Source organism: Neofelis nebulosa, chromosome 13 (genome assembly GCF_028018385.1).
Source record: "Neofelis nebulosa isolate mNeoNeb1 chromosome 13, mNeoNeb1.pri, whole genome shotgun sequence".
In the NCBI taxonomy this organism is placed as follows: domain Eukaryota; kingdom Metazoa; phylum Chordata; class Mammalia; order Carnivora; family Felidae; genus Neofelis; species Neofelis nebulosa.
The window spans coordinates 87,429,715-87,445,511 of record NC_080794.1 but is presented as its reverse complement, the minus strand read 5'-3'; the positions used below and the strand labels follow the sequence as shown (position 1 = coordinate 87,445,511).

The 15,797-nt window shown below is 44.7% G+C and overlaps 1 protein-coding gene across 3 annotated transcripts in view; it reads right to left on the bottom strand.

Annotated features, from left to right (window-relative positions):
* The window catches only part of DOCK1 (dedicator of cytokinesis 1), a 528,588-nt gene that overhangs the window by 54,698 nt on the left and 458,093 nt on the right, over positions 1–15,797 (bottom strand). For all 3 annotated transcript variants that reach the window (XM_058698107.1, XM_058698106.1, XM_058698109.1), the window contains 5 exons: positions 15,040–15,125; positions 14,699–14,855; positions 8,035–8,075; positions 6,499–6,589; positions 1,871–1,990 (listed from right to left, as the gene is read on the bottom strand). In XM_058698107.1, coding sequence (XP_058554090.1) covers positions 1,871–1,990; positions 6,499–6,589; positions 8,035–8,075; positions 14,699–14,855; positions 15,040–15,125 — 495 coding nt within the window. The remainder of the gene's footprint in view (positions 1–1,870; positions 1,991–6,498; positions 6,590–8,034; positions 8,076–14,698; positions 14,856–15,039; positions 15,126–15,797) is intronic.

Below are 15,797 nucleotides of genomic sequence, written 5' to 3'. Positions count from 1 at the left end.
TAGCCAGTCCTGTAGAGGAGACGACACCGCGGGGGGTCGGACGAGAGCGGGGGCATTCAAGCTGAGACAGGAAGAAACCAGACAAGGGCAGGAGGGGCAGAAGCCTGCTGGGCAGAGCCAGGAGGGGCCGGGGTGTGCGAGGTCCCCCGAATTTGGGCGATGTGGCCAAAATACAGGGTGTGAGGGAGGGAACGAGGGGTGACGTGGTAGGAGAAGTCTCAGGGGCCGAGGACATACTGCCACCGTGACCGCCCAGAATGGCCACGAGCAAAGGCACACGTTCCTTCGGCCCCAGTGGCCTCTGGCCTTCTCCGGTCCCCAGTCCTGCTCTGCCCACCCCACAGCCTAGAACACAATAAGCCAGGAAATCATTGGGGGAAGGAATGGCTGAATCAGCCCTGTTTCTTTTAGCAGTTTGCTGAGAAATAGGGTCCCCCTGGCTAAACCAATAACATTGTAGTAATTGGCCTTAATTGTGAAAGTGTCTCATTGCTATGAAGAAATATATTCTGTGCTACTACAGGACCAGGTGTAATCCACAGAACATTTCCAAGTGGCCTCCGGGCAACCTCCATGCTATTCTGAATAGCTTGGCTTTTGCCCTGTGTCAAGGGCAGTGGGGAATGAACAAAACACACATTGTCTGTTCAAGAGGGTTTGATTTATCTTGACGGCCACAAAAAGAGGTGGCCGTCATCCTTCCCTGGTATAAAGTGCTGTTTGGGGTGGAATTGAGTCCCCTCACCCCCCCAAAAGAAGTGTTGAAGTCCTAATCCCTGGTTTCTCTGAATGTGACTTTATTTGGAAATAGGGTCTTTGGATGTGATCAGTTAAGATGACGTCATAGCGGATCAGGTGGGAAATCCAATGACTGGCGGGCTTGGAAGAGGGAGATCCGGACAAGGAGACACATACAGGTGGACCCTGGACTGATGTGGCTACCAGCCACGGGACGCCAAGAATGGCCAGCCACCCTGGGAAGTAAGAGAGGGGCACGGAACAGACCGTCCCATTAGTCACTGTCCCGCAGACAGCACGACCCTGCCAACATGCTGATTTCAAGCTTCTAGGCTCCAGAACAGTGAGAGAATAAATTTCTGTCATTTAAAGCCACTCAGTGGGTGGTACTTCATCACAGGAGTCCTGCAAAACTCACAAGTGCCTCCATGGATTCTCTGGTCACTTTTCTCAGAGTGGGGGAAAAAAAAGCAGGTGAACGAGATGGGTTACAAATCCTGATGAAGCCACACAAGAAGCTCCGAAATCACCTTGGTGGCAGATTTTGAAAACGTCCAAAGCTCAAGTAACTCCTTTTTTTTTTTTTTTTTCCCAACAGTTACATCTTATGTGACTCACACAAACTACACTGATAAGACCTATTACGGGCTGATTAAAATGATGGCAGGCTTCCTCCCCATAGAAGTCAACGCAATAAATAATTTTGTGGGAGCCAGCGAATCTAGAATCCACCAAAATGGTGCAATACTGGTCTCATCACAGGATTCATTTTTCAGGGACAGCAGAAAAATCCCAAGTGTCAAAGGAACGCATTAGTCCTAAGTGCTCAGAAACTCCTCCAAACGAGTGTCCCAGACCTGGTTGTCTCCAGCAGGGACCAGCAAAATTCTTGTACTTTTTTAGTTCCTTACTTTCAGAGTGTGTATAGAAGGAAGACCGTGGGGTTTCTTGGTAGGATTTCTACTCGGAAGGGCCAGCTGGTGAGCCATGCATAAAACCTTCCAACACACAACCTGTAACAAACTTCTGGTTGCACGAACATCACCTGCCATGAAATGCGTGCTGCAGGAAGATACACGTAACGAGAAAAACACAAGAAAAACTGCGTTTTTTTTTTTTTTTTTTTTTTTACCTTGCCTTTGTCGAAGTAGTGGATGATCTCCTGATAGAGCTGTTCTTTCAGCTGTCCCTGTGTTGTTGCCTGGTACCCGTCCCGCTGGGTGAGGTGGGCCGCACACACGTCCTCTGACCACTGGGGCAAAAGCAGAGCATGAGAAGCGCCAGGCGAGGGCATGCCCAGTGCCGCCCTGTGCCCTCCCTTGGTCAGAAGGCACAGTGAGCCCCGCACGCCCTGCACGCACGAGGCCACGGTTCCAGGGCCACTCGGGGCTGCTGTCATCAGGCTGTTGGGGCCTGGAAATGAGGGCACAACCTCTGTGCAGAGGCCCCACGAGGAATGAAAGACAAGAGGGAGGCAAAGCCAGGCCTAGAGTCACACAGAAGAGAAACCGGCAGGTTCTGGAACGCACAGAACTGTCAGCTTGCTGAGAGTGTGTTGAAATACCTGGGATGAATTATGAGCCACGTGACTGGGGCTGTCTCAAGTGAGGCATCCCGGGGTCCTGGACTCAGTCCTGAGACACTCAACATTTTTCCTAAGCTTATTTATTTTGGGGATTGGGAGAGGGAATGAGCAGGGGAGGGGCAGAGAGAGGGGGACAGAGGATCCGAAGCAGGCTCTGTGCTGACAGAGAGAGCCCAATGCGGAGTTTGAACTCACAAACCTCGAGATCAGGACCTGAGCCGAAGTCGGAAGCTTAACCGACTGAGCCACCCAGGTGCCCCCTCCTTTAGCAAAGAAGACACAGGGATCTCACATACCAGTCGTAAATAAAAGGAACCTGGTGGCCTATCTTTGGACCTTTGGCTCTGGGCTCGCTGCCCATCACCCAAGCACAACTCGATCAGTGGATGTGGAAGTGACAGTGGGCCCACAGTATAAACAGGAGATGCACAGAGGTCTCAGCAAGCCGGGGAGATGCACCAAAGTGAAGGCAAGCTCATCTGACGTGTCAGCTCATGAACTCGGGCTCCGCAAAACAGTGGGGTTAAGTATAAGGGTTCAATAAAATTCACTATTAGGTAGGAGCTACTATGTGCAAGGCACGGGGTCAAAGACGAGTCAGAAGGTGCCCTGACCCGGAGACAGTGCTAGGACAGCTTAGAGCACAATGATCTGTAATAACGCCACAAAATGTGTTCCATGAGCATTAAAAGGGTAAGAGGGCTGAGTACACACTGTCGGTGGGGGTGGGGTCTGGGGATGCTCCTTGGAGAAAGTAATTCGAATGGGCTTGCTTATCAGTTGGACACAGGAGGTAGAGTTTGACCCTGTAGATAGGCCAGCAAAGATGCTGCAAAGAAAGCAATGGACCCCCAGGCCGCCTGGACCAACGTGGGGGTGGGTGTGCCCCACTGGACCCAATGCTGTTCAGGCCACATCTGGAGCAATGACACCAGCCAGGGTGACACATTTAGGGGCAGATTAATGAGAGTAATAGCTGTGATCGGGCAGAGGCCCAGCAGGACTGGCTTGCTAAAATGGGGAGCAGGGGGCTTGGGGAGCATGGTGAGGCTTCCCAAGAGGCACCTCCTGCTGAGCCCTGGGGGCTCCAACAGGGCCCAGAGCACGGGGCCAGAATGGCTCCCCTGCTCTAGAAATGTCAAGTAAGGGTAAGAAACATTTAATCAGGCTGCAAAGGTTTCACCTTGAAATTAGACTCGTCTCTACTGATCACAGTTGGCTGTTACAAAATCATGAAATTATGGAGTTCTCACTGCACAGCTAGATTTCTATTCTTCATGGGGGATAAACGTACAATTTTAGATGGTTCTGAAATGTAACAACAATAAAATAAATAAGAAAGTTGATTTCAAATAACTTCCTTGGAGTTTAAAATCACTTAAAAAATATTGAAGAGGGGAATAAAAGTCCCCCTACACCTTCCATTTAAACACTGATATGATTTAACTTGATTACGGGGACTCAAGGCTAATGCTTGCATTGGTCTTGGTTTAGGCAAAATAACCAAAGATTATATTTGAGAATTTTTAGCTAACGAACAAGAATGTATCTGTCACGTTGAAGGAAAATTTTCATAACGAAACAACTAACGCCTTCATTAAGCTGATTAACCAGCTCGAGTTCACACTGAATGCTGTATCAAAATATATTTAGAAAAAATTACGAAATATAACGACGCAAAAGATAGGGAGAGAAATTATAGAGCATTTTGCCATTTAACTGGAAAATTCGGAGCCCCAGAGGAAAAGATAACGCACTTGGGCCTATGGATTTGGGTTGTGAAACACACCCTCATGTGGTCTGTGCTAAGCCCATCTGCATTCAATAAATTCAATGCGTGAACAAATGATAGTTTACACACATATCTATTTTATGTTCACGTGCACACGCGAGCGCTTATGTACTATAAGAGAGTGAGGGTGAGTGGGTAGCTTGTCAACCCCATTTTAATTTTCCTGGTGAAAATAAATATCTTCATAGCTGCAAAAATGCCTTATTACTGAAATTTGGGTTGCTAACAAATGAAGGCCATTAGAATTCGCAGTGGCATGGCTGGTGTCAGGTCTGCTAACTGAAATCTCTATCTTTGTACATTACATTCCTTGGGAGAGCTTTATGTGGGGTGAAGCCAGAGGGGGGGATCTACTGATGAGTGTTGATGAGGCACCCAGACTGATCCTCCTCCTGTTTTCCTTACAATGGACCCTTTTGTTTTCAGGCAAAGGTACATCTCCGCACTCCAACATCTCCACAGCAGCCGGTGTGTATTTGTAACACCAAGAGATACTAGAGATTTCAGGGTTGGGCCAAAGGCTGGAAGATTCTTGCTGGAGTTTCACTCTTAACATAGTGTCCTCCTTAATGCTTCTCAACACCCAAAAGACATTGCTTAATGCCTGTTTTAATGTGATCTTCTCTGGTTTTCTTTCTTCTAGTTTTTGGTGTTTGGGGGGGCTGGCCTGAGTTTGAAAACAGGATTCCTTGAATGAGTGGTCTTTATGTTGGGTCACTCACTAAATTTGAATTCTCCTAACCGTTCTTGTTGATCCAGTTTGTAATTTTTCAAAATTTTTTATAAGGATGTAATGGAAAAGATGATCTAATGATTAGCTAAAGTATTAATACATAAAACTAGAGGTTGTATAGCATTTCCTTCACCTATCTACTTATCCATCCATCTGCCTACCGACCCACCCACCTACACATTTATCCATCCATCCATCCATCCATCCATCCATCCATCCATCCACTCATCCATCCATCCATCCATCCACCCACTTACCCATCCATTCACCCTTTCATCCATCCATCTATCTGCCCATACTTCCATTTATTCATCCATGCATCCATCCATCCATCCATGCATCCATCCATCCATCCATCCACCCATCCATCCACTCATCCATCCATCCATCCATCCATCCATCCACCGACTTACCCATCCATTCACCCTTCCATCCATCTATCCACCCATACTTCCATTTATTCACCCATCCACCCATCCATCCATCCCTCCATCCATCCACTCATCCATCCATCCATCCACCCATCCATCCACTCATCCATCCATCCATCCACCCACTTACCCATCCATTCACCCTTCCATCCATTCATCTATCCACCCATACTTCCATTTATTCAACCATCCATCCATCCATGCATCCATCATCCATCCACCCACCCACTTACCCATCCATTCACCCTTCCATCCATCCATCTATCCACCCATACTTCCATTTATTCATCCATCCATCCATCCATCCATCCCTCCATCCATCCACTCATCCATCCATCCATCCACCCATCCATCCACTCATCCATCCATCCATCCACCCACATACCCATCCATTCACCCTTCCATCCATTCATCTATCCACCCATACTTCCATTTATTCAACCATCCATCCATCCATGCATCCATCATCCATCCACTCACCCACTTACCCATCCATTCACCCTTCCATCCATCCATCTATCCACCCATACTTCCATTTATTCATCCATCCATCCATCCATCCATCCATCCATCCATCCATCCATCCATTTATTTACTGTGGGTCTACTCAGTATAATTAACTGGGTTAGAATTGGGCATCAGGGAAGAGCATGAATACATTACTGCAAACAAACATTCAATGTCAAAAGATATCTGCAAAACAAAAGAATCCTCACAGCTGAACGTTGTCAGGCCAGACCTGTGCTCAGGAGCAACACTCCACGAGAATTAGGCAGGAGGTGTAACGTGAACTGATGGACTAATAGAAGATCTCAATGTGAATGCTTTGCTAAGATAATTAGGGATATGTCTCATCCTATCCTACCCTGAGCTGTCGAAATTCCTTCTTACTGATGTTATTCTCCACTACCTCTAAGTTCTGCTGGCATGAATAAGGAACCGTAGAATCTCTAACTCGCTGCTAGCCGACAGCCCAATGATGGCTGTTTATGATGCTCAGTGATAATTTGCTATGACATCTTGTTAAATCTGCATTCAGTAGGGCCAAGCCTACAAAGTAGCTCCTAAATATGTCTTTGTTTATGTCACTACATTTAGTCAAAATCCATAAGATCTTAAATCATAGGTTTACTGAAATGTATCATGGACAAACAAAATTTTAAATAATCTCAGAACATATAACAACAGAATCATAAAAGCGTGTAGTAATTTCTATTACCTTCAGAAGCTTTGCATGGAGAAGCAAGGTATAAGCTGCCTCCGTGTAGTTATCACACTCTTTATGCAGGTCACACAGCTTGTACAAATACCTGAGGTGACGAAATAGACAGATATTTCTCACATGGGAACACATCATTTGTGCCGAGGATTGCAAGAGCTGAATTCTACCTTCACCAGTGCACCATATCTACACCTTCTTTTTACAGTGCTCACAACTCACAATGCCTTGAACACTCTGGGTGCAGGAAGCACTAAGAAAAACCAACAAAAGAAATATACCACCATATATTAAAAAAAATTTTTTTTAACGTTTATTCATTTTTGAGAGACAGAGAGAGACAGAGCACGAGCAGGGAAGGGGCAGAGAGAGAGAGACACAGAATCGGAAACAGGCTCCAGGCTCCGAGCTGTCAGCACAGAGCCTGAAGCAGGGCGCGAACTCACAGACGGCGAGATCCTGACCTGAGCCGAAGTCAGACGCTCAACTGACTGAGCCACCCAGGCGCCCCCTATACAATCATATTTTTAAAAGAATTTTGAGTCCTCCCTTTTCAGGATGAAAAGGAAGCTGGCACAGGAAGACAGAATTGTACTTAAAGGGTTTCTCATCCTTTTTAATCTGTTCCAGAGTTTTCTTCTTATATTTGAAATGAGATTACGATGTTTGATTGTGATTTCTTACATTTCTATTGAATCCAAACACACACACACACACACACACACACACACACCCATAAAAATACAAATCCATAAAAATAAAGGGCTCTGATGATCACAGTGAATGTGATCAAAAGAATTTCTTTGCCATTAAGATATAAAGGTTGCTTTTATAGTATAAAGTAAACTACATTTTGGATAAAAGAATCTAGTTGTTTTCCCAAAAGTTTATTAAGTTTCTACGGCATATTTTTATAAGGGAGAAAGGAAAAAATTTTTAGAAATCAAGTTAGACAATCATGCTTGATGTAATAAACACATCATTAAACATGAATGTCACGTGATGTATCCTTACTCTATTCTGCTAAGTTACAGTCTTGCTAAATATTTGACACTCGCCCCCTAAGGGTGACCAAGAGAGGGGGCTCAATCACAGCCCACCCCTCTAGAGAAAAAGGCAAGTGAAGGAGAAAAATCCAGCAGACAATATAAAACATCGGAACACAGTGTCAGTTAAAGTAAGAATGGACTGAAAAATTATACTATTGTCCATATGTGCTAAAATTAAAACTGGTTTTCTCACTTGATCATATGGTTGTCTCTTCTAAAAGGCCATATGGGTCAGTCAAAAGATACAAAAACCCTGTGCAATAATAATTTATGGCTTTTCTCTAAGGTGGCTAAATATGACCATCAAAGCTCCGTGTTGGTGTAGATAAACTGGGCCAGGAGTCAGAACACATCAAACTCTACCTTGAGGGTTCACGATTCCTCCAAGATAAACCCCCACAGTTAGAAAACATTTGTTAGCATGGACGTAACAAACAGCACTTCTAATAAACATGCAGAGGTGCAAGCAAGCATGATGCCTACCTACCTTATATACATTTCTTCTCTTTCAATTTCTTTGTAGAAATTCTGAAAAATCAAACCACAACACTGTTTTGAGAAACCTGTTCTATATAAGATGTCACCTGCGGATTAAATCATCATGGTTCTTCACTTTGTGTCAAACACAGCCAAATGGACCCAGCCCCTTGGTTTAGAACCATAAATTCACATAAAATGCGAAATTCACTTTTTGAGGGGGCGATTTTAATGATTCCGTTTCTTGCACTGTGAGGACAAAAACCTACTTCTGTCATTGAAGAATCACCAGTCGTTCGTTAAAAAATGGTATTACCCAAAGATATGACAGCTTAGCCATTCTTAACTGTTGTAAAGTCATTAGAAGATAAAAAAAAAAAACAAACCCAGCAAATATCCCAAATTTGGGAAGAAACCTGAACGTGATTTAAGACATGCTGGGCCCAGCTTTGGCAAGAGCCCCTAGAAGGCAACATGGTATTCGAGATGTGTGGTGATTGATGTGGTAGTCACCAGCCACATGCATTCAAATATAAGTTAAATTTAATTAAAATTAAATAAAGCTAAACATTTGCTCCCTCTGTTACACCTGCCATGCTCTAAGGGCTCAGTAGCCCTATAGGGGTTAGTGTTACTGTATCTAACGGTGCAGATACAGAACATTCCCATTCTCACAGAAATTTCTATTGGACAGTGCTGTTCCAGACAGAGGGACCTTCCAAACCATAGGAATTAAGTAAGTAAGTAAACAAACAAACACCAATGAAGAAAGATTAATGAGCAGGTTATAAGCAAGGGGTATTTCTGCATATTGTAAAATATCTTCTGGGCGAGCATGAAAATTTCTATCAAAATGGTATTTCTTAATGTAAGCGTCGCTATAAAGACTTTAAAAACTTTACCATACACAAGGCACCAAAAAGGTGCAGAACAGTCACCTAACCAAGCTGAATGGCAGGCAACACCACGGCCACTTTCGGCGTGAAATTTAGCACCTGAATCTGATGTGCTGACTCTGGGATCAGGGCCTGAGATACCAGTGAATATCACTGCTATAAAGGAGTCCAATTATCCCATAGATGGCGTAAGTTGTTTAATTTCATTAGCAACAAAAGACACTGCCACTGGAACTGATTTCTTTGAAAATAAGTGATAAATAAATACAAGAAAGAGGGGCACCTTTAGAAAAATGCTCCAAGATTTTCATATTTTGCTGCGTCTGAGATGTTAATGTCCTCTGGTTCATACGCTATGGCTCAGTAATGAGGATATTTTCAGCTGACAACTCAGGGAGACGTAACAAAGAGAATCCGCATCAAAGGTAGAGGATGAGCCCTTCCAACTCTAACTCACCAGTATTTACAAGCTACGACTGCACACCATCCTATTCTGCGCTCAGATTTTTAATCCTTTCCCAAGCGTTTGATCATTCGCCTTTACAATTTCACAACGGGGATATCATGCGACCTTTATTCCTCTCTCACGGATATGGAAATGTCTTCCGTTTCCTGCCTGTGCTTAGTTCTGTTCCCTTCCTAGGACTTCAAAACCTCTCTAGAACTGAAGAACGCTCATCTCAAAACCGTTTCTATATAAAACTGTGGGTTTCTTACGTAAAAGTTCACGTTGCTCTGGCGCCCCACTTCTGGGCTCTGTCGACAGCACCCCCCCCCCCCCCCATTGTCCCCTCTCTCAAGTCCCTTCCGCACTGGTGCTCAGGCTCAAGCTCTACCTATCTCTGAGCAAGCCTTTCTGGACCAGACCCTCTAACGCAAATGCATCACTATGCGCCACTGATCTTCCCGAACTTACACATTTGCATCATATACCGGTGCTGTACTCCCTCCTGAGTACTAAGATTTTTAGAATTCTCGTGAGAACCACTTTAATTAGCATTGTAAAGGGGCCATGAAGAATGTCACTTATGTCTATAAAGTAACAGTAAGTCCACCACTCTAAGAGAGGGCTAAGTTGATGACAGCATAGAAGAACTTGGTCACACACAACAAAATTACCAACCAGTAATGAAAGACTGCAGGATTATGAGGTGACAAGGAAATTCTACTGAATTACAAATGTGCTTTCTGTCTAGGGGGAACTATGATCCAATGTCATGCACATGTGCTTACAGGGAGGTGTTCGTCTAGGGGTACTTAGGTCATTGGACAGAGTGACTGCTCATCTCTCATTAAAAAAAAAAAATTTTAACTGCAAGGAAGAGTAAGACATTAATGAACCCATATAACTAGAATGTTCCACTCACTCCATTTAAAAAAAAAAAAAGCAATGGGGTGCCTAGGTGGCTCAGTTGGTTAAGCGGCTGACTTCAGTTCAGGTCATGATCTCACGGGTCACAAGTTGAAGCTCTGCATTGGGCTCTGTGCTGATAGCTCAGAGCCTGGAACCTGCTTCAGATTCTGTGTCTCTCTCTCTCTCTCTCTCTGCCCCTCCCCTGCTTGCACTCTCTCTCTCTCACAAAAAAATAAACATTAAGAAAAACAAATCAAATCACAAAATAGCACTGGTTCTAAAGGAAATTTGCCAATGGGCTTAAAGGGCATCAATAAATCCTATGTTCTTTACTCTTTTTTTAAATATTTTTATTTTAGGATTTCAAGAGGGTTTCTGCTTAGTGATAAACGGAGTGCATTTTATATATTACTAATGGATGTTTATTTATACATCTATATTTTCTAGAGATCAATATACATTTATTTCATAAGAAAAGTACCAGGAGAAAAGGTGAAAATGGTCCAGAGACTTAAAATATATTTATGTTTTGGGGCACCTGGGTGGCTCAGCTCAGGTCATGATCTCACGCTTCATGGGTTGGAGCCCTGCATCAGGCTCTGTGCTGATAGCTCGGAGCCTAGAGCCTGCTTCGGATTCTGTGTCCTTCTCTCAATCTGCCCCACCCCTGCTTGTACTCTGTCTCTCTCTCTCAAAAATAAATAAACAAAACAAGATCAGAAAGTTTAAAAAATTAATAAATAAAAAATAAAATATATTTATGTTTTTACCTCTGTGACTAAATGTGAGCTGAGTAGTGAATATTAAAAAAACCTGTCTAGAAAAACCAGGTTTTCTTGTTTCTCTTTAATCCATAGATCCATTTTATTTTTAATTTAAAAAGATGTTTAATGTTCATTTATTTTTGAGAGAGAGAGAGAGAGAGAGAGAGAGAGAGAGAGAGAGAGAGAAACAGAGAGAGGGAGATGCAGAATCAGAAGCAGGCTCCAGGCTCCGAGCTGTCAGCACAGAGCCTGACGTGCGGCTCGAACCCACGAACTGCGAGATCATGACCTGAGCCGAAGTCGGACGCTTAACGGACTGAGCCCCCCAGGTGCCCCTATTTTATTTTTTAAATGAAAGACTTGTGAGAGGTTGAGAACCATCTTGTGATCCCAGGCATTGGTTAAGAATGGAACACCTGACTCTTCATAGAATGATTCAGGATGTTCCAAGTTCAAAGAAGTTAATGATGTCAGATAATCTCAGGAATCCTGGATGTGATTCTTGATTAAAGCCTAGCTAGTGCTGACTGGATTAACAATAGGTACGTGCTGAGTGAGGCTCCGTATGAAAGAGGAACAGAGGTTAATCAGAAACTGTGACTGCAAGTGGCATTTCAAGAGCTTATTTTCTGACCCTGGGTCCTGATGATAAAAGGCCACATTCAGAGCACATCCCCACTAGGTTTCACGTCCTGGTGAACACGAGAGATCTTGCTTCAAAAAAAAAAAATAGTATTCTCAAACATCGAAGTTGGAAAGCTAATAAATGTATTAATAATTCTTCTCTCTGGACACAAATCAGCTTCTTAGATGCCCTTAGAAATCAGGAGGAAGAGTATGTCCATAGTAGGGAATGATTTCAAAGAGGTTTCTACTTCTCTCCTGCAGAAAAATATTGATTTCTAGCTTCATGTTAACCATATTAGCATCACAGAAGTAAACTACTCTGAACAAAGGCAAAAATGCAGGAAGACAATGAAGCAAGGGCCAGGGCATTCCTGTGCAAAAGACTGGGGCCTTTACCTGAGGCAGAGCTCACTGCTATGCTACACACAATTAGCCTACAAGTGAATGTAAAAGTCAGCACAGCAGTAGGCCAGATCTCAGGGACGGAAGCCAGATGTCAGTAATTCTTCCAGTTGCCCAAGACCCTTACGAAACATATGCAAACATATTTCAATCTTTTAAGCTGATTCTTTCCTCGGCTGTGGCCAGTCTATTAATGAGACCAAAGACCTTCTTTGTAGCATTTCTTTTTGATTCTTTCTTAGAGTTTCCATCTTTCTGCTTATTATACTCATCTGTTTCTGCATAAAGTCTCCTTTTTCCATTAGAGCTCTTAACAATTTAATCATGGTTATTTTATTTTATTTTTTTTTTTTTCTTTTTAATTTTTTAACGTTTATTTATTTTTGAGACAGAGAGAGACAGAGCATGAACGGGGGAGGGGCAGAGAGAGAGAGGGAGACACAGAATCCGAAACAGGCTCCAGGCTCTGAGCTGTCAGCACAGAGCCCGACGCGGGCCTCGAACTCATGGACCACGAGATCATGACCTGAGCCGAAGTCGGCCGCTTAACCGACTGAGCCACCCAGGTGCCCCAATCATGGTTATTTTAAATTCCCGGTCTGAAAATTCTGAAAACATCTGCCAAAGCCAAGCCTGGCTCTGATGTTTGCTCTCTCTCTCTGAAAACTGTGTTTTTGCCTTTAGTATGCCTTGTAATTTTACGTTGAAAGTGGACATGACGTGCCGCGTAGGAGGAATCCAATCCAGTACTGGCTCTGGTGGTGGTTTTTGCTCCTGGGCTTCTGCTTCACTGTATCCTCTTGTCTCTCCAATTTGGGGGCCAGCAGTTTTCTCTGTAGAAGGTGTTTATCATTCATCAAAACAGGTGGCCTATCCACGGATGGCAGGGGCCGGGATGGCTCGGGAGCTTTCAGCTGCCAGTTTCTTGCACGAAGCACAAATGCGGTGTGGACACTACACTGGATGGAAGGTGAAAAACATTTCCTTTTGCTTTTAAATCCGAGCATCTCTGGTGGTTTCCTAAAGAGTGAACGATCGGTCATATTCCTCTTGGCACAAAAAGCCACTTCCAGGAGCTTGAAGGGCCTACGAGCCCATTCAAAATGGCGGGCATGGAAGTGAAGGCAGAGCAGGTACATGTCATCGAGCGACCAGATGATGATACTCCAGATCCAGGGGAGTAAAGTAAGGAGCAGTGCCTCCTGCCTCGGGACAGGCAGGGGAAGTTGAGGAAGACTCTCTCAGGGCCAAGAGTCTGCTCTTCCGGCTACTTACCAGAGGAGGATGACACAGAGAGAGACAGACATCTTCGAAGCTGGGTGTGGGAGTCACGTGGCTCCTGACAGCCACGGGGTTCACCAAACACTCCCTGCAGACGAGCTGGTCATGAAGCTTCCTGAAAGCGCGATGCCCTGCCTGAAGCTCACTGCTCCACTACTGTCTCAGGCAGGCGGTGTCCACAGGACCTGGCCATGTCACGGTGACAGCAGGGGTCAAAGAGGTCCGTGGACGGCAGCGGCCAAGTCTACCCAAGCCATCTGCTATCCACGAGACCACGAGCTAGCTCCTCGTGGCTGCCATAATAACTCACAGTAAACCTGGTGGCTTAAAACGACAGATATATATTCTCTTGCACTTCTGGAGGCCAGAGTCTGAACTCAAGGCTTCAGCAGGGCCGCACGCCCTCTAAAGGCTCCAGATGTAAATTCTACCCTGCCTCTTCCAGCTTCTGGGGGTGGTAAGGGGGGTCCAAGTGCCCCTGGGCTTGTGGCCACATAACTCCGGTCTCTGTCTCCATCTCCACATGGACTTCCGTGTGTCTCCTTTTCTGTCTCTCTCTCTTTTTAAAATGTTTATTTATATTTTGAGACAGACACGCAGAACGCGAGTGGGGGAGGGGCAGAGAGAGAGAGAGAGACAGAGAGAGAGAGAGAGAGAGAGAGACAAAATCTGAAGCAGGTTCCAAGCTCCGAGCTGTCAGCACAGAGCCCGATGCAGGGCTCAAACTCACAGACTGCGAGATCAAGACCTGAGCTGAGGTCGGCTACTTAACCGATGAGCACCCCCACCCCCGCCTGGCGCCTCTCCTCTTCTGTCTCTTACAAGAACACTTGTTATTGGAGTTAGGGCCCACCTGGATAGTAATTCAGGATGATCTCTTCTGGAGACCCTGACCTCAATCACATCCACAAGGAGCCTTTTTTTCCAAATGAGGTCCCGTTCGCGGGTTCCGACGAGTGGGATGCGGACCTATCTTTTGGGGGCCATCATTCAACCCACGACAGGACATGCTTGCCACCTCCTAATAGTGATGCCCTTGAGACCTATAATCAAGGAAGGTGCTACCCTGGTTCCAAAATAAGATGGAGGAATGGCTCCAAAATAAGATGGCTCTTCCTTCTTAGCCACGGGAAGAACGATGTGAAAACACCTGGAGGGGACAGGATTTTGCAGACGTGTTTACAGTGGATCTGCAAAAACAGCTCATTTTCCCTTCCCCTGCAACAGACGAGGAAACAAGCAAAGGCAGTTCCGTGGCCAGCTGTCACAAGGCTTCTGAACTTTTTGAACACAGTACGTTTCTGGCTTACTGTGAAGATTGGAAATTTAATTAACTTGCATTTCACTCACCAGCACGTTGACAGTGCAGCTCATACGATTTTCTTTGTTCTCATCATGCATGATGGTTCTATAATCCAGGAGTCTTTCCATCAGGCGCACAACGAGTTTTACAAAAGTTTCTCCTGTTTTGGCGAGGTATTTGTGTTTCCTGCAGTGTTCCAAGAGGCTGAAAAGTAATTATGCACACGTTGTTAATCCCTCTCAGAAAAAGAAACTTGACTGGTGCAATTTAAAATATTTCCCATTATTAACACGTTTTAATTATTTCTGGGCTACAAAGTTCATTGTAGTCTAATTACAGTCTCCCTGTCTCTATTCTGACATAAATCCTACTGTTAATCAACACTTACATTTTATCAAATAACACTTTGTACTGTTCATCTCCTCTGCCTCCTTCCACTTCATGATCCAGCTTGGTGATGATCTCATTTTCAAACTATAATTAAGCAGAGGAAGCGTAAATAATCAGCATGGTGGATATTTCATTTTATGACTGAGCATCAACGGCACGTAAATCGGGGAGAGATCATCATCAGATAGTGACCCTACGCCTTTGAAACCTGATTTCACTTAAGAGGTACCATCCCCAACCCCCTAGAGATGTCTGATGATCCCCTGCCACAGGGGGACTCTTCCATTTCCTTCCCTGGTTAATGGAGCCTAAAATGTACATTCTGATGGGAGGAGCAAGGAGCAGAGAAAAGAAAGGCGAGGGAACCGTAGGACGAATAATCAAGGAGCAACGCGAAAAAACATCTCAAACTTCATCTCCACCAACAAGTAACATCTAAAATAGCTCGTTGGTTCCTGGAAAAGAACAGATGGCGTTTCACTTGCCAGCAAAAAGTTCTCTGCAATCACAAAACATCGAAGGGGCCACTTCACTGCCATTCCTTGATGGGTCTAGTGAAATACCTCACTTGGATTGAAAAAAACCATAAAACACAGGAAGGACAGTGTCTCTACAAGACCAGCAGACGTCTCGAGAAGGTCCATCTCCAGGCCTTTCCTTGAACACCCCAAAGCTTCTGATCAGATTTCCAGAGCAAGGGGTGGGAAAGGATCCTCAGAAATGCTCCCTGGACCGAAACCCTGTCTCTTGGAGTTT